At 48.5% G+C, this 26,599-nt stretch overlaps 2 protein-coding genes across 2 annotated transcripts; both read left to right on the top strand.

Moving 5' to 3' along the window:
* The first annotated feature begins 16,184 nt into the window (after window positions 1–16,184).
* Window positions 16,185–16,967, top strand: HRCT1 (histidine rich carboxyl terminus 1). The gene has a single exon (XM_060154847.1). It carries the CDS (start codon window positions 16,185–16,187, stop codon window positions 16,512–16,514), a length of 330 nt encoding a protein of 109 aa, XP_060010830.1. The 3' UTR covers window positions 16,515–16,967.
* Window positions 16,968–19,976: 3,009 nt separating this feature from the next.
* Window positions 19,977–22,276, top strand: SPAAR (small regulatory polypeptide of amino acid response). The gene has a single exon (XM_060154848.1). The coding sequence runs from the start codon at window positions 21,076–21,078 to the stop codon at window positions 21,301–21,303; it is 228 nt and encodes a 75-aa protein (XP_060010831.1). The 5' UTR covers window positions 19,977–21,075; the 3' UTR covers window positions 21,304–22,276.
* Window positions 22,277–26,599: the final 4,323 nt, after the last annotated feature.

Here is a 26,599-nt window from a genome sequence, read left to right as displayed (position 1 = left end):
GATTTTTTGACGATGACCATTCTGACCAGTGTGAGATGATATCTCATTGTAGTTTTGATTTGCATTTCTCTACTGGTTAATGATGTTGAGCATTCTTTCATGTGTTTGTTGGCAATCTGTATATCTTCTTTGGAGAAATGTCTATTTAGGTCTTCTGCCCGTTTTTGGAAGAAATGCTGTCTTAATTTAAATATCCAAGTGTGCAACAGTACTAATTTCTCAATACCCTGACAGATACTGTGTGTTATCAGCCTTTTATATTTTCTGTTATGATGGATGAAAACGGATACCATATTGTTTTATTTTGCCTTTATCTGATTACTAATAAGGTTAGGTATAATTTCATGCTTCAATTTTTGCTGTTAAATTTTTTCCTTTTGTTAATTGTCTTGATATTTTATGCCCATTCTTCTAATTTTGAAGAATACTGATTTTCTAAGAGTCCATTATGTATTCTCTATGATATTCCTTTGCCTATTATATGTGTGGCAAAGATTTCCTGTCATTTGGCCTTTTACAAAAAGGTGCCTTTTTGTTACATAGAAGTTTGTTTAGGGTGCCTTTTGTTACATAGAAGTTTAATGATTTTGGGTAATTAAATTTCTCTCTCCTTCATTTCTCCAAAGTTTTAAATATATTTTCCTTTGGTACTTTATTCTAGTACTTTTTAAAAGTTTTGTTTTTTAATTTCACTCTTATTTTATCTGGATTTATTTATTTATCTATTTATTTATTAGCAAGATAGGGTAAGTTTATTTACTTGCCTCAGCAGAATTTATTGTAATGGTAACCCTTTTCTCAGTATTTAAAAATGCCATCTTGGGCTTCCCTGGTGGCGCAGTGGTTGAGAGTCCGCCTGCCGATGCAGGGGACACAGGTTCGTGCCCCAGTCCGGGAAGATCCCACATGCCCCGGAGTGGCTAGGCCCGTGAGCGATGGCTGCTGAGCCTGCGCGTCCGAAGCCTGTGCTCTGCAACGGGAGAGGCCACAACAGTGAGAGGCCCATATACTGAGAAAAAAAAAAAAAAGCCATCTTTATCAATACTAATTTCTCATATTTATGAGTCTCTTTCTAGACTCACTGTTATGTTCTAAAGAAATTTTTACTGTCTTTTACTGTCCTCATACACACTATTTTATTTAGTTACTGTAGATTTGTAGAGTGTATTGATATCCACTAGGGCAAATTCCCTCTTACTAGCCTTTTCAATAATATCTTGGCTATTCTTTTATTTATTTATTTATCTATTTATTTATTTTTGGCTGCGTTGGGTCTTCATTGCTGTGCGCAGGCTTTCTCTAGTTGCGGTGAGCGGGGGCTACTCTTCGTTGCAGTGCACAGGCTTGTCATTGTGGTGGCTTCTCTTGTTGCGGAGCACGGGCTCTAGGCACACGGGCTTCAGTTGTTGTGGCTTGCGGGCTCTAGAGCGTGGGCTCAGTAGTTGTGGCGCACGGGCTTAGTTGCTCTACGGCATGTGGGATCTTCCTGGACCAGGGCTTGAACCTGTGTCCCCTGCATTGGCAGGTGGATTCTTAACCACTGGGCCACCAGGGAAGCCCATCTTGGCTATGCAAATGTTCTTTTCCAGAAAAATTTTGCAATCAGCTTGTCAAATTTCATAAAAATTCTTCTGAGATTTTGCCTTTAATTTATCAACTAATTTGGGGGCAGAATTGACATTTTCGTAAAATCAAGTTTTCCCATTCAGGAACATTGTCTTTCCATTAATCCAGGTCTTTTACTATGTCCTGATCACATAGCTCTCTCCTAACATGTTAATGAAGTGCTTTTCATCGATATATGAATCGATATATATGTTGAACTCTTTTTGTATTTCTGGGATAAACCCTTCTTCCTCATGGTGTTTCATTCTTGTCGGTGCAGGATTGATTTGGGGTGATCTGAAGGGCTCCAGCTCCTGGGCTCCACCTGGTGGGTACTAGGCCATTCTTCAGGACTTTTGGGGATGGGTGTTGAAATAGCTGTGAGGCCCTGAATTCCAGGGCTCGGGCCTAGGCAGATCCCTATGGCAGCAGGATGATAGATCTAGGAATCTGGTAGACATACAATCTGTGTGCCCCAGCTATGTGGCTTTCTATCCTGCCACCTTAGGCTCTACTAGTTTCTTACTGCTCAGAGACCCTGAGAGAAGAGACCAAATGTGTATTAAAACAGTCTATATTCTCTCAGAATCCAGCAGTCTGTTCACTGACATGTCCTTTCTCTAAGCTTTATATTTATCTTTATGCCGTTTTCGATGAGGGTAAACCCTCAAATACAATTTTATTTTTATGAATCTGGATGGCTTTTCATATCAATAGACTTACAAATCAGAAAGCTATGTCCCGACTTTGGTCCGGAAAGTAAGCTCTTGAGTCTTGGGCACCAGCCTAGTTTGGAGCACAGAAGTTGTTTAGAGATCTCACTGAGAGTTGTCGAAAATAGAACTTCTGTATGTTTAAATGAAAATAAATTCTTAACAGCAGTGAAAATTCAGTGAAAGTGAAACCACACTCCCTCTTGGGTGGGACTCGAGGCCAGCCAAAACTGAGACTGGGACTCAAACCCATGGGCTTTGACTTGAAACCACCCGCGCCTCAGATTGGGGCTTGAACCCACAATCCCTGACTTAGGAGGGGACTCAAACCCACTGTCTTTTAATTGAAACCTCTCACCTGATGTCAGGACTTACTGAAGCTCAGGTCTTTTTATCTCAGTGGAGAAAGAATTCCGCCAGAGGCAAAGTGGCAGGCAAAGAGTGAGTTTATTAGCATAGGATGCTTTTGAGAAATGCAAACGGGTAGACAAGAAGGCTCTGCCCTGAGGACTGAGAGGGCTTTATTTTTATAAACAAAGGAAAAGTGGGAAGGGGAAGAAGACCACCTTCTTTCTTATTTATGGGCAAATATCAAGGCTTACATCGTTAGTTCCTCCTTTGTCCTATACGGTTAAACCGGGACTGTCAGGGCACTGTTTAAATCATATGTGTATTAGTAAAAGGGTGGTAACATATACTAAAATATGATAATTCATCTCAGGTTTCAGTATAATGTCCCCTTTCACCTATATTTCTGTCTTGACTACATGTAGAAATGCTACTCTTCAAGGACTATTAACTCCCTGACTTCATGTAACAAGATTCAGACCCCATATCTATGGTCTTTGCTTGTTTGTTTGTTTTGTTTTTTGTTTTGTTTTTCCAGTATGCGGGCCTCTCTCTGTTGTGGCCTCTCTCATTGCGGAGCACAGGCTCCAGACGCGCAGGCTCAGCTGCCATGGCTCACGGGCCCAGCCGCTCCGCGGCATGTGGGATCTTCCCGGACCGGGGCACGAACCTGTGTCCCCTGCATCAGCAGGCGCACTCTCAACCACTGCGCCACCAGGGAAGCCCATATCTACGGTCTTGTGGTCCCCCCAGTCATCTCCCACCCCCAACCCCCGTGGCATGCGGGATCTTAGTTCCCTGACCAGGTATTGAACCTGTGCCCCCTGCAATGGAAGCGTGGAGCCCTAACCACTGGACTTCCAGGGAATTCCCTATTGTCTTGTGTTTTAACTATCAGGGTTTGTGGCTTGAGTGTGTCTGGCGCTTGTATGCACCTGGTCTTCTTTCAAGGTAGTATAGATTGTTGCTAGGTTACTGGGTGTTTTTTCTTGAGTGGTCATTAGCTTACAACAGTCTCCCAAACTCCCTAAAATTCTCTTTCTGTCTTTAATTAGTGGGATTTCTTTTCTTTTTTTATTTTCTTAACTTATTTTTTGGCTGCGTTGCATCTTCTTTGCTGTGCGCAGGCTTTCTCTAGTTGTGGTGAGCGGGGGGCTACTCTTCACTGCGGTGCGCGGGCTTCTCATTGCGGTGGCTTCTCTTGTTGTGGAGCACGGGTTCTAGGCACACGGGCTTCAGTAGTTGTGGCACGCAGGCTCAGTAGTTGTGGCGCACGGGCTTAGATCTTCCCGGACCAGGGATCGAACCCATGTCCCCTGAATTGGCAGGCAGATTCTTAACCACTGAGCCATCAGGGAAGTCCCCTAGTGGGATTTCTAAACTGACTAATTATCCTACTCTATCCCTATCAAGAGTGCCACCAGCAGACCAGAAATGTGGAGGAATTTCTGAAAAATGGTAAGCAAATGAGGTTAGATTGCTAGAGGAAACCACAGCTAAACAAAGTAAGAAAGGGATTACTGCAATAAAGGGAGTGGTCTGGGGGGCAAGCTCAGCTCAGAGGCAGCAGTTACAAGGAGCAGGAGGAAGGGTCTGAGACCAGCATCCAGATGACTGGTAGGGACTCTAATTAGCAGCAAGTGGGCAGGTCCAGGTAGTGGGCATCAGAGATAGTTGCCCTCAGACTGAGTCAGTAATTGTTAATTCTTGGACGGGAGACTAAGAGAAGTTCCTGGAGGAATGGGGGAGCCACCAAGCCCAGACGATATCATCTCAGTAACACCTCCAGCCCCTACATCATGATTCCTGGAGATGGTAAATGGAAACTGAATCCACAGACAGGCCAATAGGGAATCTTAAATAAGAAGATGAACCTACCATGTGGAATTATATGGTATTTGTCTTTTTGTGACTGGCTTATTTCACTTAGCATAATGCCCTCAAGGTTCATCCATGCTGTAACATAATGTGGAATTTCCTTATTAAGGCTGAATAATATTCCATTGTATGTATATACCACATTTTATGTATCCATTCTTTGCTTAATGGACTCTTGGGTTGTTTCCTCGTTTTAGCTGTTGTGAATACTGCTGCTATGAACATGGTGTACAGATATCTCTTTGAGATCTTGCTTTCATTTTTGGGGGTTATACCCTAGAAATGGAATGCTAGATTGTATGGTAATTCTTTTAAATTTTTAAAAAAATTACACTATTTTCCACAGTGTCTGTACCTTTTTATATACCCACCAATAGTGCACAAAGGTTCTAATTTTCTACATCCTCACCAACACTTCTTTTTTTTTGATAGTAGCCATCCTAATGTGTGCGAGGTGGTATCTCATTGTAGTTTGGATTTGCATTTCCCTAATGATTAGTAATATTGAGCATCTTTTTATGTGCTTATTGGCCATTTGTGTATCTTCTTTGGAGAAATGTCTATTTAAGTACTTTGTCCCTTTTTGGATCAGGTTGTGGGTTTGTTGTTGAGTTTTAGAAGTTCTCTGTATATTCTGGATATTAATCCCTTATCATATATATATAATTTGCAAATATTTTATCACATTCTGTGGGTTGCCTTTTTATATGGATAGTGTCTTTTGATGCACAAAAGTTAAAACTTTTTGTGAAGTCTAATTTGTCTATTTTTCTTTTGTTACCTGTGCCCTTGGGGTCATATGTAAGAAATCATTGCCAAATTCAATGTCCTGAAGCTTTTGTCCTATGTTTTCTCCTAAAATTTTTACTGTTTTAGGTCTTACATTTAGGTCCTTGATCCATTTTGAGTTAATTTTTATATATGGTGTTAAGTAAGGGTCCAACTTCATTCTTTTGCATGTGGATATCCAGTTTTCCCAGTACCATTTGTTGAAAAGGCCATCCTTTCCCCATTGAATGGTCTTGGCACTCTTGTCAAAAATCATTTGACCATATATGTGAGGGTTTATTTCGGGGCTCTCTATTCTATTCCATTGGTACATATATCTGTCTTAATGCCAATACCACACTGTTTTGATCACTGTAACTTTGTAGTAAGTTTTTAAATCAGGAAGTGTGAGTCCCCCAGTTTTGTTCTTTTTCAAGATTGTTTTGGCTATTCAGGGTTCCTTGAGATTCCATATGAATTTTAGGATGAGTTTTTCTATTTCTGCAAAAAAAGTCATTGGGATTTTGGTATGAATTGCATTGAATCTGTAGATTGCTTTGGGTAGTATTGACATTTATACTCTATTAAGTCTTCCAATCCATGAACGTGGGAAGTGTTTCCATTTATTTATGTCTTCTTTAGTTTCTGTCAGCAATGTTTTTTAGTTTTTGTTGTACAAATCTTTCACCTCCTTGGTTAATTCCTAAGTATTTTATTTTATTTTTTGATGCTATTGTAAATGGAATTGCTTTTGTAATTTCCTTTCAGATTGTTCACTGTTCATGTAATAGATATGCAACAGATTTTTGTGTGTTGACTTTGTATCCTGGTACTTTCCTGAGTTCATTTATTAATTCAAACAGCTTTTTTTGTGTGTGGAGTCTTTAGGGTTTTCTACATATAAGATCATATCATCTGCAAAGAGAGATAATTTTACTTCTTCCTTTTCAGTTTGGATGCCTTTTATTTCTTTTTCTTTTTTTTTTCATTTTAACATCTTTATTGGAGTATAATTGCTTTACAATGGTATGTTAGCTTCAGCTTCACAACAAAATGAATCAGTTATATATATACATATGTTCCCATATCTCTTCCTGCTTGCGTCTCCCTCCCTCCCACCCTCCCTATCCCACCCCTCCAGGCGGTCACAAAGCACCGAGCTGATCTCTCTGTGCTATGCGGCTGCTTCCCACTAGCTATCTACCTTACGTTTGGTAGTGTATACATGTCCATGCCTCTCTCTCGCCTTTGTCACAGTTTACCCTTCCCCCTCCCCATAGCCTCAAGTCCATTCTCTAGTAAGTCTGTGTCTTTATTCCTGTTTCACCCCTAGGTTTTTCATGACATTTTTTTTTCTTAAATTCCATATATATGTGTTAGCATACGGTATTTGTCTCTCTCTTTCTGACTTACTTCACTCTGTATGACAGACTCTAGGTCTATCCACCTCATTACAAATAGCTCAATTTCGTTTCTTTTTATGGCTGAGTAATATTCCATTGTATATATGTGCCACATCTTCTTTATCCATTCATCCGATGATGGACACTTAGGTTGTTTCCATCTCTGGGCTATTGTAAATAGAGCTGCAATGAACATTTTGGTACATGACTCTTTTTGAATTATGGTTTTCTCAGGGTATATGCCCAGTAGTGGGATTGCTGGGTCATATGGTAGTTCTATTTGTAGTTTTTTAAGGAACCTCCATACTGTTCTCCACAGTGGCTGTATCAATTTACATTCTCACCAACAGTGTAAGAGGGTTCCCATTTCTCCACACCCTCTCCAGCATTTATTGTTTCTAGATTTTTTGATGATGGCCATTCTGACTGGTGTGAGATGATATCTCATTGTAGTTTTGATTTGCATTTCTCTAATGATTAGTGATGTTGAGCATTCTTTCACGTGTTTGTTGGCAGTCTGTATATCTTCTTTGGAGAAATGTCTATTTAGGTCTTCTGCCCATTTTTGGATTGGGTTGTTTGTTTTTTTGTTATTAAGCTGCATGAGCTGCTTATAAATTTTGGAGATTAATCCTTTGTCAGTTGCTTCATTTGCAAATATTTTCTCCCATTCTGAGGGTTGTCTTTTGGTCTTGTTTATGGTTTCCTTTGCTGCGCAAAAGCTTTTAAGTTTCATTAGGTCCCATTTGTTTATTTTTGTTTTTATTTCCATTTCTCTAGGAGGTGGGTCAAAAAGGATCTTGCTGTGATTTATGTCATAGAGTGTCCTGCCTATGTTTTCCTCTAAGAGTTTGATAGTTTCTGGCCTTACATTTAGGTCTTTAATCCATTTTGAGCTTATTCTTGTGTATGGTGTTAGGGAGTGATCTAATCTCATACTTTTACATGTAGCTCTCCAGTTTTCCCAGCACCACTTATTGAAGAGGCTGTCCTTTCGCCACTGTACATTCCTGCCTCCTTTATCAAAGATAAGGTGACCATATGTGCGTGGGTTTATCTCTGGGCTTTCTATCCTGTTCCATTGATCTATATTTCTGTTTTTGTGCCAGTACCACACTGTCTTGATTACTGTAGCTTTGTAGTATAATCTGAAGTCAGGAAGCCTGATTCCTCCAGCTCCGTTTTTCGTTCTCAAGATTGCTTTGGCTATTCGGGGTCTTTTGTGTTTCCATACAAATTGTGAAATTTTTTGTTCTAGTTCTGTGAAAAATGCCAGTGGTAGTTTGATAGGGATTGCATTGAATCTGTAGTTTGCTTTGGGTAGTAGAGTCATTTTCACAATGTTGATTCTTCCAATCCAAGAACATGGTATATCTCTCCATCTATTTGTATCATCTTTAATTTCTTTCATCAGTGTCTTATAATTTTCTGCATACAGGTCTTTTGTCTCCTTAGGTAGGTTTATTCCTAGATATTTTATTCTTTTTGTTGCAGTAGTAAATGGGAGTGTTTTCTTGATTTCACTTTCAGATTTTTCATCCTTAGTGTATAGGAATGCCAGAGATTTCTGTGCATTAATTTTGTATCCTGCTACTTTACCAAATTCATTGATTAGCTCTAGTAGTTTTCTGGTAGCATCTTTAGGATTCTCTATGTATAGTATCACGTCATCTGCAAAGAGTGACAGCTTTACTTCTTCTTTTCCGATTTGGATTCCTTTTATTTCCTTTTCTTCTCTGATTACTGTGGCTAAAACTTCCAAAACTATGTTGAATAACAGTGGTGAGAGTGGGCAACCTTGTCTTGTTCCTGATCTTAGTGGAAATGCTTTCAGTTTTTCACCATTGAGGACGATGTTGGCTGTGGGTTTGTCATATATGGCCTTTATTATGTTGAGGAAAGTTCCCTCTATGCCTACTTTCTGGAGGGTTTTTATCATAAATGGGTGTTGAATTTTGTCAAAAACTTTCTCTGCATCTATTGAGATGATCATATGGTTTTTCTCCTTCAATTTGTTAATATGGTGTATCACGTTGATTGATTTGCATATATTGAAGAATCCTTGCATTCCTGGAATAAACCCCACTTGATCATGGTGTATGATCCGTTTAATGTGCTGTTGGATTCTGTTTGCTAGTATTTTGTTGAGGATTTTTGCATCTATGTTCATCAGTGATATTGGCCTGTAGTTTTCTTTCTTTGTGACGTCCTTGTCTGGTTTTGGTATCAGGGTGATGGTGGCCTTGTAGAATGAGTTGGGGAGTGTTCCTCCCTCTGCTATATTTTGGAACAGTTTGAGAAGGATAGGTGATAGCTCTTCTCTAAATGTTTGATAGAATTCGCCTGTGAAGCCATCTGGTCCTGGGCTTTTGTTTGTTGGAAGATTTTTAATCACAGTTTCAATTTCAGTGCTTGTGATTGGTCTGTTCATATTTTCTATTTCTTCCTGATTCAGTCTTGGCAGGTTGTGCCTTTCTAAGAATTTGTCCATTTCTTCCAGGTTGTCCATTTTATTGGCATAGAGTTGCTTGTAGTAATCTCTCATGATCTTTTGTATTTCTGCAGTGTCAGTTGTTACTTCTCCTTTTTCATTTCTAATTCTATTGATTTGGGTCTTCTCCCTTTTTTTCTTGATGAGTCTGGCTAATGGTTTATCAATTTTGTTTATCCTTTCAAAGAACCAGCTTTTAGTTTTATTGAGCTTTGCTATCGTTTCCTTCATTTCTTTTTCATTTATTTCTGATCTGATTTTTATGATTTCTTTCCTTCTGCTTACTTCAGGGTTTTTTTGTTCTTCTTTCTCTAATTGCTTTAGGTGCAAGGTTAGGTTGTTTATTCGAGATGTTTCCTGTTTCTTAAGGTAGGATTGTATTGCTATAAACTTCCCTCTTAGAACTGCTTTTGCTGCATCCCATAGATTTTGAGTCGTCGTGTTTTCATTGTCATTTGTTTCTAGGTATTTTTTGATTTCCTCTTTGATTTCTTCAGTGATCACTTCGTTATTAAGTAGTGTATTGTTTAGCCTCCATGTGTTTGTATTTTTTACAGATCTTTTCCTGTAATTGATATCTAGTCTCATAGCGTTGTGTTCGGAAAAGATACTTGATACAATTTCAATTTTCTTAAATTTACCAAGGCTTGATTTGTGACCCAAGATATGATCTATCCTGGAGAATGTTCCATAAGCACTTGAGAAAAATGTGTATTCTGTTGTTTTTGGATGGAATGTCTTATAAATATCAATTAAGTCCATCTTGTTTAATCTGTCATTTAAAGCTTGTGTTTCCTTATTTATTTTCATTTTGGATGATCTGTCCATTGGTGAAAGTGGGGTGTTAAAGTTCCCTACTATGAATGTGTTACTGTCGATTTCCCCTTTTATGGCTGTTAGTATTTGCCTTATGTATTGAGGTGCTCCTATGTTGGGTGCATAAATATTTACAATTGTTATATCTTCTTCTTGGATCGATCCCTTGATCATTATGTAGTGTCCTTCTTTGTCTCTTGTAATAGTCTTTTTTTAAAAGTCTATTTTGTCTGATTTGAGAATTGCTACTCCAGCTTTCTTTTGGTTTCCATTTGCATGAAATACCTTTTTCCATCCCCTTACTCTCAGTCTGTATGTGTCTCTAGGTCTGAAGTGGGTCTCTTGTAGACAGCAAATATATGCGTCTTGTTTTTGTATCCATTCAGCCAATCTGTGTCTTTTGGTGGGAGCATTTAGTCCATTTACATTTAAGGTAATTATCGATATGTATGTTCCCATTCCCATTTTCTTAATTGTTTTCGGTTCGTTATTGTAGGTCTTTTCCTTCTTTTGTGTTTCTTGCCTAGAGAATTTCCTTTAGCAGTTGTTGTAGAGCTGGTTTGGTGGTGCTGAACTCTCTCAGCTTTTGCTTGTCTGTGAAGGTTTTAATTTCTCTGTCAAATCTGAATGAGATCCTTGACGGGTAGAGTAATCTTGGTTGTAGGTTTTCCCCTTTCATCACTTTAAATATGTCCTGCCAGTTCCTTCTGGCTTGCAGAGTTTCTGCTGAAAGATCAGCTGTTAACCTTATGGGGATTCCCTTGTATGTTATTTGTTGGTTTTCCCTTGCTGCTTTTAATATTCTTTCTTTGTATTTAATTTTTGATAGTTTGATTAATATGTGTCTTGGCATGTTTCTCCTTGGATTTATCCTGTATAGGACTCTCTGTGCTTCCTGGACTTGATTGACTATTTCCTTTCCCATATTAGGGAAGTTTTCGACTATAGTCTCTTCAAATATTTTCTCAGCCCCTTTATTTTTCTCTTCTGCTTCTGGGAACCCTATAATTCGAATGTTGGTGCGTTTAATGTTGTCCCAGAGGTCTCTGATACTGTCCTTAATTCTTTTCATTCTTTTTTCTTTACTCTGCTCCCCAGCAGTTATTTCCACCATTTTATCCTCCAGCTCACTTATCCATTCTTCTGCCTCAGTTATTCTGCTACTGATTCCTTCTAGAGTATTTTTAATTTCAGTAATTGTGTTTTTCATCACTGTTTGTTTGTTCTTTAGTTCTTCTAGATCCTTATTTAACATTTCTTGTAGTTTCTCCATTCTGTTTCCGAGATTTTGGATCAGCTTTACTATCATTACTCTGAATTCTTTTTCAGGTAGGTTGCCTATTTTGTCCGCATTTATTTGGTCTTGCAGGTTTTTACCTTGCTCCTTCGTCTGTAACATATTTTTTTGTCATTTCACTTTTTTTTTTTTGATGGTGGGACTGTATTCCTGTCTGCTTGTTTGGCCTGAGCCATCCAGCACTGGAGTTTGTAGGCCGTTGGGTAGAGCTGGGTTTTGGTGCCGAGATGAGGACCTCCAGGAGGCCTCACTCTGATTAATATTCCCTGGGGTCTGAGGTTCTCTATCCGTCCAGCGGTTTGGGGTTGGCTTTCCCACCACAGGAGCTCAGGCCTGACCTCTGGCCTGGGAACCAAGATCCCGCAAGCTGCATGGCGTGGCAAAAAAACAAAAGGAAAAGAAAAAGGAAAAAAGGAGCAGTACAATAACAAAGAATAAAAAAAAAAGTAAAATTAAAAAGATAATAAATATATTAGGAGAAATAAAAATATAATTGAAACAACTTCAACAAAGTAAAATAAAACCACAACAGAAAAAAGAAAAAAAAAACGGGGGAACAAGCCAAAAGGAGCAGAACAATAACAAAATATAAAGAATAAAATTAGAAAAATAAAAGATTTATTAGAAAAAATAAAAATACAAACAACAACAGCAACAAGGTAAAACAGAACCCCAACCTAAAAGTAGAAAAAAAAAAGCGTTGGGCTTCGCTGGTGGCGCAGTGGTTGAGAGTCCACCTGTCGATGCAGGGGACACGGGTTCGTGCCCCGGTCCGGGAAGATCCCACGTGCCGCGGAGCGGCTGGGCCCGTGAGCCATGGCCGCTGAGCCTGCGCGTCCGGAGCCTGTGCTCCGCAACGGAAGAGGCCACAGCAGTGAGAGGCCAGCGTACCGCAAAAAAAAAAAAAAAAAAAAAAGCCTTGGCTATGGGCGGTGGAGTTTTGACAGGGGGGTGGGGTGGAACTTAGGTAGGGGCAGGGTTTAGGATGGGTGGGGCCTAGGTGGGGGGTGGGGTGGGTGGGGTGACTTTCAAGCGTGGGGTGGGGCCTCTGCTTAGGACCTGCCCGGAAGGGAAGAGGAAGCACATCCAAAAGGGGGCTTATGGAGTGTGGATTTCCGGAGTTAGAGGTAAGGCCCTGGGTGAGGGTGTGTGGGTGGGGTTTAGGCCCAGCATGGTTGGAGGGGGTCTCAGAGGGGCTACCTCTGAGTGTAGAGGTAGGGCCCTGGGTGGGGGTGTAGAGGCACAGCAAGAGGGAGGCTCCGAGGGCAGAGGATTAGGCCTGGGAGCCCAACAGGCTCCCCGGTGCCTAAGTGGACAGGGAACGTGTTGGCTGTGTTCCCTTCCGTTCCTCTGCCCCCCAACCAGGGTCTCCCCTGTCCCCGCTGGACCCCTAACTGTGGGTGGTCCCGCTGGGTGTAGGAACTCCTCCCCTCCCCCAGCCACCTCTCAGGGGTGCCTGTCCCGTAGGTCCGGCCTTTACTTTTGCTCCGCCTTCTCTCCCTCCCACTCCCTCAGGACCCGCGTGGCTGGAGGGGGCCTCGGTGGGCAGAGGATCAGGCCTGGGATCTCAGCAGGCTCCCAGGGGCCCAAGTGGGCATGGGAAACGCTGGCCATGCTCCCTTTTGATCCTTCGTGCTCCCAATGGTCCCTTCCTTTCCCCCCTGGGCATGGGATCCCTTCCCCTACCCCAGCCGTCCCTCAGGGGCCCCAGTCCCATCCTGCCTCCACTTCTCCTACCCCCTCACTCCCCCCAACGCCCAGGTCCTACCCGGTTGCTGGGGGTTCCTCCCATTCCCTTAGGTGTCAGTGGTCCCCCACCAGTGCCTGGTAGGTGCCCTAGTTGCGAGGAGACGCGAATTCCACGTCCTCCTAGTCCGCCATGTTGACTCCGCCCCCCACGAAAAAACCCTCCTTGATTGTATTTCTGCATGCGATTCTCTACTTAAACATAACAAAAATGTTCCTTTTTTTTTTTTTTTGCGGTACGCAGGCCTCTCACTGTTGTGGTCTTTCCCGTTGCGGAGCACAGGCTCCGGACGCGTAGGCTCAGCGGCCGTGGCTCACAGGCCGAGCCGCTCCACGGCACGTGGTATCCTTCCCCCACCAGGACACGAACCTGTATCTCCTGCATCGGCAGGCGGACTCTCAACCACTGCGCCACCAGGTAAGCCCCAGGCAACTATAACTTTTGACAGGTCCGAATACAAAACTGATTTATTTACAGTGTCACCGCTAGGTGGTGCCACCAATTAGTGAAAACAATGGTTGCTGTCATGGGACAACCGAAAACCACTTGCAGCCAGTACAAGCACAAGTTTGTGAGCTTGTAGGGAACTTGTGTGCCCTTGTGCACTTGTGTATAAGCGTGTGCACACACAACTCTTGGTGCATGAGTTTGCTCTCAGTGCAATGTTGGTTTACAAGTGTACACATGTGTGCATGTGTGCAAGTCCATGCAGAGGTCTGTGCACCCTGGAGAGCATGGGCATGAAGCTAATGATATGAACTCCAAAAGTCTTGACCCATCAGCCGTATGTATTGTCTGGAACTCTGGCCCCTTATCTTGGAAGGCTGTTTGTAGAGCGTGCAGAAGCCCTGACCCTAAGGGGGAAATACAGCGACGCCACAGGACAGCTTTTCTGAGGCAGGGAATCCCTAGACACAGCCACACATCCTCTAAGGTCATCAGTCCTGCAAGCCCTCCAAGGAGGTCTCAGTCAGTTGTGACGTCGTGGAGGACCGTGGTCTCAACACCTTCCCGAGTGCCCAAAGCTTCAAATCAAATGCCCACCTTGGGATTGTATCTTCTGTCCAGATGGGGAGTGACCCTGCACTTAAGAAAATAAATGTGTGTGTATGTGTGTGTAGGATGGGGGAGCTCCCCCAATTCCCTGCCCCCACCCAAAGTCATCCAAATCCACACACCCTTTCCCTGTTATCTCTGTGGACGGTCCTCAGCTGATCTCAGCTCTCACTCTGGAGCCCCCCTCACTCCGGGAATCGTGCTGTCTTGATTATTTGCGGTCTAGAATAGCCCACAAAGCTGGGGTACCTTAGGCAAGTCCCCTCCCTCAGTTTCTCTGGCTCTCAGTGAGGGCTGGGTCTGTGTGACTCCAAGAGGCCCTTAGTGCTGACTGGAGTTCTGCCAGTCGCAGGGCCCTGCCCCCCTCCCGTGGCTGGTGTGGGGTGGGAGTCTCCTTGGAGAAGCTCCCAAGAAGGAGAAAGTTCTGTTTGGCTTCCTCCTCCTCCTTCCAGCACACTTCCCTCCTTAACAGGCCCCCAGGGAAGGCAGCTGGGCTCGCAGACCTCTAGAAGCCACAGGAGGGAGTTCTCACTTGAGCATCATTAAAAGTTCAAGTGGCTTCCTCCCTCCACGCCCCCCACCCCAGGGTGAAAGCCCCAGGACTCATTAGACCCACTGCCCCCAGAGCCCAATTTGGTTGAAGGGAATGCTTGGCTTTTCCATCCAGAGGAGCTTTGCCTTAACGGTTTGGGGCTTCCCTGAGAGAGCTCATCTCAGATTGAGGTCAGAGAGGGAAGGTCCCCAGAGGTCACCTCTTGCCCTGGCACTTTTCCAGAGGAGGAAACAGGCTGCAGGGGAGGGACTTGTCCAAGGTCCCACAGAGGTGGGCTCACTGTGGAGGGCCCCCGGGCATCCATGGTCTCGGGATGGAGATGCAGAGCTGGGGCTTCGGGGAGGCCCTGCCACGTGTGAGGAAGGGCTGTGAGAACAGTCCGACAAGCCCACAGCAGAAGGGGCTGCCCAGGGAGATAGTGGACGCCCATCCCTGGACATGTGGGTGGGATGGGTAAGTGCTTGTCTAGATGAACAGAGGATTCAGGACCAGGAGGGGGAGAGGGATGCGAAACTGCTCAGGTCCTGCCCCCTCTGTAAATTCTCCCCCAGGCAGGAATGGCGTGTCACAACTGCTGGGCTGGGGTGGCGCGAGGGCCTGCCGTTTATGGCCAGTTGAGCCTGTTGGTTGGAAGCCAGGAAGCTGGCACTGGGGCCTCTCTGACCTCAGCAGCCTCCTTCCTTCCTCCTGCAGCCCTGGGCTAACACCCAGACCCTCTTAGCTCCCAGATCCAGTAGGACCGAGGACGCAGAGACAGTTGTTCATCTTCCCTGGATGATAAAACCCTGCCTGCGGGGCCTGCCTGAGCTCCTGAAGTGTGGGACAATTGCACGATAGAACCTGACTAGTCCAGGAGGCCTCTGTGGGCTGCAGGACAGGGAGCCGCAGACTCTCAGATGGCACGAGGTCTCCCAAGTCGACTGGTGCAAACTCTGCTGCCTTAATATCAGTGGCAAATGTGTCAGGACCTGGTTTAAGTGCCTTATAAATCTTAACTCCTTGAATCCTCAGAAAACCCTATGTGGAAATATGCTCTAATGAGCCATTTTACAGATGAGGAAACTGAGGCACAGAGAGTTTAGGAAACTTGTGCACAATCACAGGGCAAGTGAGTCATGTGGTTCGAGAACCCATGTGCTGTGCTCTCAGTAAGAGAGGAGGGAGCCCAGGGAGGGGACAGAGCTGGCCCAGTCACTTGGCCAAACAGCAGGATTGGGGGCCTAGACTCTTTATCTCCAGCCTCTGGCCCCTCCCCACCCCGCAGCCCCTCCTTTCAGCTCCTCTGTCCCGACCAAGCCTCGCTGTGGGCCTCCCCAGAGCTAACAGTGGCCAGGCCTCCCCTTGGCTGGCAGCTCCAGCCCAAAGAGGCTGCACCCACATTCCCTGGCTGCTCTCCAGCCCACAGGAGCTGAGAAAACAAAGTCCAGTGACTGTGAGGGCTGAGCAGAGGCTGCCGAAGGGGAGGAAGCAGCGAGGAGCCACCGAGCGGAGGCCGCTGTCAACTCCCAGATGCTGGGCCTCCTGGGGAGCACGACCTTCGTGGGCTTGATCATAGGCGCTGCTGTGGCTCTGCTGTTGCTGCTGCTGCTGCTGGCCGCCTGCTTGTACTGCAGACAGGAGGAGACTGACGTGGAGAGGAACCACCCTGCTGCAAGGAGAAACCGAGTCCAGTGGGCCCAGCCTCCGATCTCCTCAGGCCGGGGCCACCTGGGACGCTTGCACCATATCCGTTATTCTGGCCGTGTGCCTCACATGCCCCATGCGACCCTCCATCACCACCATCACCTCGCCCACCACCATGCCCACCACGCCCACCAGGCCCAGCGAGGCCGCCGCTGATGCCTGGATGGCAGCCTGCCCCACCATCACCAGGATGCGGGGACCCCGAGGTTCCCGTGCAGAAGGGCACCTCTCGGCGGTGAACGTCGGGACCTGCCTGGGCTTCATTCGCCTACTGTGCCCCGTGTGCTACGGAGGCGGAGGACTGAAGAGCTCCAGGGGTGGCCCTGACGGGGCTGAGAGCAGGGGTGGTGGTGGTCCTTCGGGGGCGGACACCACCTTGTGACTGTAAGTCCCAACGGGCACCAGAAGTGACGGCCAGTCTGGTGCAGGTGCACAGGGGTGTGGGGATGCACAGAAGGTGTACCCTGCTCTCTCCGAACAACCAGGCCTCTGGCCAGGGCGGTAGCTGGGAGGCGCCCTGGTAACGCCCTTTCATTTGCAGAACATAGCTTGAGGCTGCACAATCAAGTCAATGGTGCCTTAATACAAGAAAATAAAAACCACTAAGAAGCTTTTGTGAAGAGGCTCTTGATTGTAACTCAAGTGGGAGGGAGGGAGCGGCCAGCCCTTTGTCTGCCTCGCCCAGGACCTTCCTCTCCGGTGGGACCGAGTGCCTGGTGCGGGCCCTGCAGCGGGGGAGATTGGGCGGCTCTGCAGGGCTCTGAGGACAGTAGGTGAGAAGGCCTGGGGCCTGAGCTCTGATGAGGGGGAGGTTAGGGTTTGCAGGCAGCCCTGCCCAGACAGAGAGAGGGGTAAGAGGCCGTCCAGGCTGGCCCCTGGGCTCTACCTCCAGGGCTCTCTTCAGTCCATCTCTAGGGCAGACTGCGCTCTGGAACTGCAGAAGCCCCCTTCCATGGGCTGTGCTGAATTAATGTTTCTTTGGTAACTGGGTCAGGGTTTCTTATCCAGGCCTTGAGTCTCCAGCCAGCCTGACCCCTCCCGTGCTTGGGTGTGGCTGGCGCTGTGTCTGGGAGGGAGGGTGTGGTGCTGGGTGGCCTTGGGAGAGTGCTCACCTCAAGGGAGTCTCAGTTTCCTCTTCCCTAAAATGGGATAGATGACAGAAACATCTTGCCAAAGCCTGGAGGCCTGTTCCCAAATACCCCAGAACAGCTGATGGGATTCCAAAGTGAGGAAGGAAATCTTGTTCTGAGGCCTTCCCTGAGGAAGGAAGTCCTGTGAGCCAGGATGGGAAGTGGAGGGGAGAGGCTTGGGGGCCAGGCCAGGTGGTGGGGAGGGGCTGGAGAACAGGCCAGAAAGTCCCGGGGCCTGGTGACTGACTCACTGGAACAGAATGTCCTGTTTCTTTTCTATTTCCTGGTGGATTCTCTGTGAGGGCTGGGATGGGAAGGGGTGGAAGGGGGAGAGGGAGGCAAATTCACACTGAGAGCTGGACTAGACTGCAGGCTTGGGAAAGTGGATCAGGGTCTACGGTGCCTTTTGAACCCGCCTCCCCTCGCCTCCCCCTACGGCTGCCCTGAGCTCATCCCCAGCTTGGACTCCTGCTGCAGGCCCTCTGGGCTGCCTACCTCCAGCCCTGCCCCTTTGTGAAGCATCCCCACACTGTAGCCTCCTCACTGTCCTTAGAACAAAGTCTCTGCCTCCTGGTTGGCCATTCAAGGCCCCCTGGTCTGTTTTGTGCCTACTCGTGTTCCTTTTGTCCTATCCGCACTGCTCCAGTCCTCAGGCTCAGAAAACCCTGCACCTTCCCTTCTCTGTGTCTTTGCCCAAGACGAATTTGTTACTCACTCCTGTGGGTTTCCAATTTATTATTATTATTTTTATTGTTGTTGTTATCGTTATTTCTCTTGACACACTGAACACACTCTCTTTCCCTAGAGATTTACGGCAAGATTCAAAGGCCTCTGCCTTCATAGGACTGAGAACTCTTTGAGGGCTCCCCACTGCCCAGGGTGGGACCAGTCCACACAACAGATGGTCAGGAAAGATTCCCAGAGCTTCACGCTCTCTAGAAAAGTAAATGTGCTTGGAATAACCACTGCCAGAAGCTTGGGGCTTCAGGGACACCAGGTATAACAGTAGGACCCTGCAAGGATTAGGCCGTTGAGCTCCTGGGGCCTTGCTGAGGGAGCTTGTGTTCCTACCCTATCTCCCCAGTGTTGGGGGTGTGTGGAGGTCTGTAGCCTGCTGGCTTGGACCATGCCCCCCATCCCTCTGCAGAGCCCCATGTCAGCCTTGGCTGGCCTGTCTTTCCTAAGTGTGGCTTCGAGCATCCTCTGGGAGAACCAGGATGCCTGCCATCACCTTTTCCCTTTTTAATATAAGTGGGATGTATGGGAGACTTCCCTGGTGGTCCAGTGGTTAAGACTCTGAGCTTCCACTGTAAGGGGTGCAGGTTTGATCACTAGTGGGGGAATTAATATCCCACATGCCACGTGGTAAGGCCAAAAGAAAATTAACAAATATATATATGGAATGTATGGGGCGTGGTCTTTCTTCTGACCAGTAGACAGTGATGGATGCTGGGAGGACAGATGTGTGTCTAAGTGGTAGACATCTTTGGGAGGCCCACTGCATCTGGGGCTTATAGGCAGGGACTGTCTATCATAGGATTACAAAAGTCACAAGAAGAGAAAATACCTGGAATAAACCCGTAGGACAAGCAGTTCCCCTGGTGCCCTCCATCTCCCAAACTGACTAATAGATTTTGGTAATTCAGTCTGAAACCACAGGCCCCACAGATTGGCTCATCATGTTTCCTGTCTCCTGCTTCTGGTCGCCCCAGCTAATACAAATAATTCAAAGTGTCCAGCTTCCTGTCACAGCCCCTGCTGGCTCCAGGCTCCTCCTCTGTGTGGGTGTCCGGTCATCTCAGAAAAGGGAAGAGAGAGAATTTAGCAGGGTATCATTTACTAGGAGTTGTCACTCTCCCATTCTGTGTGTAGGCAGTTTCCTACAACTAATACCAAAGAAAGTTCACTGGGCCTTGGAGAAATTGAAAAGGACCCAGGCTGTGTGACCCTGGACTAGGCCTTGGCCCTCCCTGGGCCTTTGCACTCTGGTCAGTAAAACTGTAGAAGGAGGCAACTGCTCTGTGGACTGGTGGTACCCAGAGAGAGCATCGAACTAAGAGGAAAGGGAGGAAGCCCCTCCTAGACTATTTGGTACTCTAGTTATCACTACTAACTAGCAGTAGGCCTTGGGCAGGGCATTTAACCTCTGTGACTATGGGCACTGTTACCTCTGAAATGGAGATAACATCACTTCGCAATGTTGCTGGAACCATGATACTAGACAGTGCCTGACGGTGTCTAGTACCTGGAATTATTGTTTCTCACAATACCTTTTCTCCAAGTTTGGGTAAAGTGAGGCTAATAACCCGGTCTACTTTCCGGAAGTGGTGGTGGTCTCAGGAGGTGTTGGCTGTGGAAGGGCTGTGACCGAGTGACAGTCAGGATGGAGCCCCTTCTGGCAGACTTACTTATGGCCTGGGCCTGGTTCACCCCCTCCCCTGAGTCGATGAAGTGGACACCCTGGCAGGGAGCAGGGCTGGAGTGGCATGGGTGTGCATGTGGGGTGAGGTGGGGTGAGTGCAGTCACCAAGGGGGCCGGCAGCTGTGCGGGTCCTGGGCCCTCACTCACAATTGGAGGAAGGAATGCAGGAAGTGCTCACAGCCGCTCAGATATCTCAGAGCCTCGTCCCAGGCAGGACCAAGGCTGCAGTACCCTGGGAATGAGTGTGCCATGGCCTGGCCCCTGGGGTGGCCACCGGGCCAGGAGCCCACGGCCCTGCGTACAGCCAGAGCTGTCCCTCGCGGAGCCCAGGGTAAGTTTTCACAGCACGAGCAGGCAGCGAGGAGGGCTGCCTGGAGCAGAGGGGAGGCTGGAGCAGAAGACCGGGGAGGGGGACTAAGGAGCCCACAGTCGTTACTGAAGGGCTCAGATATCCCTCCCGGAGCATGACCTGCCTTATCTCAACAGCACTCTCCCAGCCCGTGCAGAAAAGGAGGCCGAATGAAAGGGCACTTGTTTCCAAGCAGCACTCCCTGCATCTGGCCCAGAGCTGCCATTGCCTCCTCCCCACTTTTGTCCCTGCCCCCAGCACAGGGCCAGGGGTTTGAGAGGCAGCAGATAGGCTGATTCAAGGACTGGCCCAAGGTTCCTCCAGGGGAGGAGCCTGGGCTCATCTCGGATCCACAGGACGGGGGGAGTATTTTATCTTTTGTCTGAGTGTACAAACACTCATGAACTCCATATGCGTCATCAGAGGGCTGGGTTAGTGAGGTTCCCTCTGAGCAAAGTCTTCTGCCTTCTCCTTCCAGCCCCCTGCATCCAGGGAGTCTTGAGCTCACATCTTTCAGGACAGTGCTTCTTCCAGAGCTACCAGGGGAGTTGCCCATGGCTCTTAGAAACCTGGCCCGAGCCTTAGAAAACAGTGACAGAGACCCCCTGAGATCGGAGTAGAGCCATGTGGGGCACCCAACGGCCCAGAGGGGGCACCGGCCAGGGCCTCAGACCGATATCTTCTTAGAAGACCATCGGGAGAGCAGCTGGAGGAGCAAGGGTACCTGCTATCACCAAGAGCCCCTCGCTTCGGATGGGGAGCTAAGGTCTGAGACGCATCCCGGGTTGCTCAGTGGGTCAGTGGCCAAACAGGGCCATGGAAACGGCAGTGATTGGAATTGTGGCCGTGCTATTCGTGGTCACCGTGGCCATCACCTGCATCCTCTGCTGTTTCAGCTGTGACTCAAGGACCCAGGATTCTCAGGGGGGCCCACGCCCCAGCTTCACGGTGGCCACGTTTCGCCAGGAGGCTTCTCTCTCCACGGGGCCAGGTCACCATGTCCAGCCAGTGGCGGGTGTCCGGGACTTCTGGACTTTCATGTGAGACCTACCAGCCCCCAGGATTTGCTCTGCTGGTGGTCAGACTCATCTACCCCCCCAGCAAGCCTTCTCTGTTGACCCACTCCTTCAAGCCTGGCATTCCTGTCCTTCCCTGCCTGTATCCAGAAAACTCCCTGTCCCATCCCATCCCAGCTTGCCATGGCCTCCAGTCTGGGAGATCCATGGTGATGGGGCCAGGTGGGAGTTAGCTCTGACCCCTGAGAGCTCAGCTGGACCAACCCACAGGATGGGGCTTAGGAGAGGTCCGGAGCTTGAGTGACCGGGCAGAGTTGGATGGTATGGTGGGCCAGCTCTTCTGAGCTTCACGGTGAACTGAAATATCACTGGACTTTATAGTGAACAGAGTGTTGGTTAACTCAAGTTATCCCAGGATGCCTATGAAACTGGTTCTATTGCCACCAGAGGAAGCAGCTCCCTCAGTGGACAGTTTTACAAACTTATCTGTTCCTCTAATTGAGTCATTTTGCTACTTGCCTGTGCACATCCTGCAGAGCCCACCCCTGAGATCTGCCTCCTACCCGTTACCCGAAATCAGCCCCGAAATTCTGAAACCAAAGGGATGCTTCCTGGGAACTGGCAATGTATTTTATAATTGAAAATGCATATCCTTTTATGGGTCTCCCAAGAATCAGGGTTGGGGAATCACAAAAGGAAACAGAAGAGAAAAATAGAGTCACAGAAAGTACAAGATGTTTTATTAACAGGAAAGCCAGAAAGAAGACTTTGAAACATATTTTGAATGAGACTTTATTACTATTTTCTTATAGGTCACTTCTATTCTTAGAGACTAAGTGACCTGTGTCACTCAGGAATGATAGAAAAATGATAGAACTCCAAATGATAGAACTGAAAGTTAATTTCGAATTAGTTAAAATGTTATGTTATATTGACAGTATGTAACAAAGCTCTTGTTTGCATCACAAATAAATAGATGTTCAGTTTTTATTTATAGAAAATCTGTTTTCTCTGTACCCATGAAATAAATGCCAGGCCATATTTAGCATATGGTTTGAAGGCTGCAGAATTCTGAGTCTCCTGACTCATGTCTCCAGCCAGCCCTGAAGGAATGACTCTCCCAGGACCTGCCTGTTGAAGGGGGCAGGACTGACCTTGAGAGGAGGTCTGGCCTCTGAGGGTGCCCGGATGGGCCACTCTGGCCACGTGGCTGCCATAGGAAGGACTCTCAGAGAGAGAGGCTTAGGGCTGCAGAGGTGCAGAAGGGTAAGGGGACAGGGAGAGAGTCAGGCTGGTGGAGAGGCGTGGAGGCGGGTGGTGTGGGGTGAGCATGGGGAGGGAAGAGGCACAGGCCAGGGACAGGAGCTCCTGGCGACCGCGTCTTGGTCATTCTGGACCCTAGAGCCTGCAAGCAGGGCCTTCATAGAGCATGTGGAGGGTACCGGCTGCAGGGAGGACCTGGAGGTCCTCAGTTGAGTGGAGTGAACTGTTCAGGTCATGTTCTCTGAAAGTGAAGCCCAGACAGAGTTTGGGGTGCCAGATGTTTATAGGGATCAGCATGTGTGAGGGCAGGAGGAGGAAGCAGGATTAGACAGAGGAAGGAGACAAATAATGATGCAGGCCCTTAATATCCCCCCACCTTTGCTGTCTCTGAGTGCTCCCCCACAGCCTCCCAAGTTTGACCTCAGGCAAAGCAGCTCTGCAGCTGAGGCTGGCCCTGAAGTCCTTCCTTGAAGGGGTCCTGGGTGGTGCATCTCCACAGGAGCTCAGCTGCGGCCTGTTCTCAGAGGTGCGCCGACCAGTCAGAGGTGGCTGAGCATGTCCAGGGACAAAGAACTAACGGGCACGGGAGCTCCAGGTGGGCAGAGACGGCAGTGCGAGACCTGGGAGGGGAGAGAAGAGTGGGCCTCGGCCTCTCTCTCATCTCAAGCAGAGTTAGCGCTGTTCTAGGTCGGGCATCTTCAGCTGGACCCAAGTATCAGGACCCCAGGCCCAGGGCTCTGCCTCTGTATCGTGTGGTCACATCCTTCCCTGGGTCCGTGGAGGGAAGGTCTGTAGGCTGGACTCACACAGCTCTGAAAACAAGCAATGTGGGGGGCAGCCTCAATGTGCAGGGGGGCAGTCTGTCAAGCCCTGAGGTCTCCTTATTTGCTCATTCGCTCATCCACCCACTCATCCACCCACCCATCCATGCACCCATCCATGCACCCATCCATCCATCCATCCACCCACCCATCCACCCACCCATCCACCCACACATCCACCCGTCCATCCACCCACTCCATCTACTCAGCCTTACTTCCTCATCTACTCATGCATTCATTCATTCATCTCATCACTCATTCACTCATTGTCATTCACTCCTCCATTCAATAAACACTGGCTGAGCACCGACTGTGTACCAGGCCCTGCCCAGGGAATGTGGGAGTCAACCAGACCTGGTCCCAGCATTCGATGAACTCCCAATATAGTCACCTGGACAAGGGTGCAAATAACACAGGTGCTCAAGGGAGGGAGAGCTGGGAGACTCAGGGAAACCTGGGAGGAGGTGGCTCTCGAGTTGGACTTGAAGAAAAGTTGCCACTTCAGCAAGCAGAGTTTGGGGGAGGGTGTCCAGACAGAGGGAACGGCGGCATGAATGGAGGTTCAGAGAACGTGCGGGCAGGGAGTAAGCAGTTCAGCGTGAGTGGGCGCGAGGGGACGAGGCTGGGCCACAGCCAGCTCCTGAGGGAACCACTTCTTGCCACTTCTGGCCAGCATGTTTCCGGGCAACAGCAGATGAAGGCAACAAAGAGGCAGCCTCCCTTGTCAGGCTGGGTAGGAGCAGTCTTCCCTAGCGCACACACGCACGCACACACACGCACGCACACACACGCCAGCGTTGCAACCTGCTGTTGCCACAGGGGAGAGGTGGCCCCTGCAGCAGGGGCTGGAGAGAAGGTTCTTGGAGACTCAGGGGGTGGCCGGCCCACAGTGGAGGTGGAGCCGAGGGTGAGGGAGAGGCTGTTCCAGGGAAGCAGGGAGTTTGAGAAGGGCAGGCAGTCAAGGCCAGCACCCTGGAGCAGGCTGACAAAAAGGAGGCGCCAAGGAGGAGCAGCTGGAGAAGGGGCAGGAAGGTGGGGAGCGAGGGGGCAGAGAAGTGGGGAGTAGGGTTACCCGATCTAGCGAATAAAAATACAGGACATCCAGTTAATTCTAATTTCAGGTAGACAACAAATAATTTTTGGTATACATAGGTCCCATGCAGTATTGGGGACACACTTATACTAAAACATTATTCGTTGTCTATCTGAGGTTCAAATCGAACTGGGTGTCTGGTATTTTATCGGACAACCCTACGAGGGAGGGAGTGGTTCTCAGAGAGGGCGGGTCAGTTGGTTGAAAGCATCAGGGGGGCCAGCGAAGGGGAGCACCCAGGCCTTGGGTTAGGCAACGTGACAGTTGACGATGACCTTGGCGAGAACGGTTTGAAAGGAGTGAAGGGAGCAGCCCCACGGCGGTGTGCGTGTGCGCGGGCGCGTGCGTGCGCAGGGGCGGTGGAGGCAGTGGGAGCTGAGTCAGCAGGAGATCACAGCTGAAGATAATCTGAAGGGAAGCAGGGTGATGTATGGTGGCCTTTTTTTTTTTTTTTTTTGGTACGCGGGTCTCTTACTGTTGTGGCCTCTCCCATTGCGGAGCACAGGCTCCGGACGCGCAGGCTCAGCGGCCATGGCTCACGGGCCCAGCTGCTCCACGGCATGTGGGATCCTCCCGGACCGGGGCACGAACCCGTGTCCCCTGCATCGGCAGGCAGACTCTCAACCACTGCGCCACCAGGCAAGCCCCTACTACTGGTCTTTTTAAGAAGGGGAGGGAGGTTGAGCATATGGAAGGCCCGAAGGAGAAGGATTGCCGAGGGAGACACTGACAGCCGCCAGCGAGGAAGGGACCCACGGAAGGGTGGGGCTGGGAGCTGGAGCACAAGGAGGGGATCCGAGGGGTCAGGTCTGGATGGCAGGTGGGGGGCCAGGCAACGCTGCTGGGAAAGATGCTTGAGGATATGGGTAGATGCTCATGTTGTGTGGGGGGCGCGTGGGGAAGGAGGGAGATGAGGGCATCATGCCAGATAGTCTGTTTTCTTGGTGAAGCAGGAGCATCTGCTCAGAGATGGGTCTAGGGGAGCTGGGGTCAAGGAGAGCCTGGAATGATGCCCCAGAGAAGGGAGGAGCAGCTCCTACAGTCCTGCTTTTCTTACGTGTGTGGAGTGTGTGGGGGCGAGAATGTGTGTGGTCTGGGTGCGGTGCGTGCGTGTGGCATCTGTGTGTGTGCGTTGTATGGTGTGAGTGTGTATGTCGTCAGGCATGCGTGTGAGTATGCAGTGGTGTGTGTTGGCCTGAAGTGCTCCTGCCATTCCTCCCAGTGCAGCCCATTGTGTAAGAAGAGGGAGGGGTTCTCTCACAGGCCAGCACGGAGCCCCTCTATCCCCAAGGGAGGAGGTGGCAGTGTAAGACAGGCTAAGGCTGGCACCAGGAGGCTGGCAAAGCCGGGAGTGTTTACTTGGTGGCGCTGAGGGAAGAGGCTGCTCAAGGTCACCTGGAAGTCTGGGTGGAGCTGCACTCGAACCCCCAATCTCTCAGTCCCCAAATGCAGCATTCTCTGTTCATTCTGCTAATACTAGTTCTTATTTATTGGACTCCTACTGTGTGCTAGGCACTATGCTTTCTGCGTTTCATCTTGTCTTTGCTCACAGTGACTCCCTCATCTCCATTTTACAGCCGAGGGACCTGAGCCCCCGCTGTGGGTTGCTCTGGGCCGATGCGTCCTAGCGCTGCTAGAACCTGCAGACACAAAGTGAACCTGCCCTTTTCCTCTGTAAATGGGGCTGCAAGTCTCAGCCGACCCATTTCATATCTTCAGGATGAAGGAGAGGCTGGAGCACCAGGGATCTGATTTGCCCCGGGTTTCCCTGTACAAGAGCCTTGCTCACACGTGACCCACCTGGATCTGTCTTTGAAGAAGGAAGAGGTCTTTGCCATACACAGTTCGAACAGGCAGCCCAGGAAACCTCACCCCAGATAACTCTGCCAAGGGTTGGACTGCTGGGTTAACAGACCTCAGCCCTGGGCTGCCCAGCCATGGCCTCCCTGCAGAGGTAGGGACTGTGCCTCTCCACGCCCAGGTCCACCCCAGGACAAAGGGGAGGGAGAACCCTGCTCCACTCTGCTCAGCTCTGTCCCAGCGCTGCCCCCGCCACTCCCTGGCTGGGCCTCAGCCTGGTGCAGAGGAGGTGAGAATCCTGCCCCCTTGTCTAGAGGCCATGTGAGGGAGGGAAGAGCCTGGAAACC

Source organism: Lagenorhynchus albirostris, chromosome 7 (genome assembly GCF_949774975.1).
Source record: "Lagenorhynchus albirostris chromosome 7, mLagAlb1.1, whole genome shotgun sequence".
Taxonomy (NCBI): Eukaryota; Metazoa; Chordata; class Mammalia; order Artiodactyla; family Delphinidae; genus Lagenorhynchus; species Lagenorhynchus albirostris.
The sequence above is the reverse complement of the archived record's forward strand: the minus strand, read 5'-3'. Positions and strand labels throughout refer to the sequence as shown.

Bases quoted from the DNA above. Each gene is read 5' to 3' on its own strand.
- HRCT1 (XM_060154847.1), top strand. From the start codon at position 16,185: ATGCTGGGCCTCCTGGGGAGCACGACCTTCGTGGGCTTGATCATAGGC.
- SPAAR (XM_060154848.1), top strand. From the start codon at position 21,076: ATGGAAACGGCAGTGATTGGAATTGTGGCCGTGCTATTCGTGGTCACC.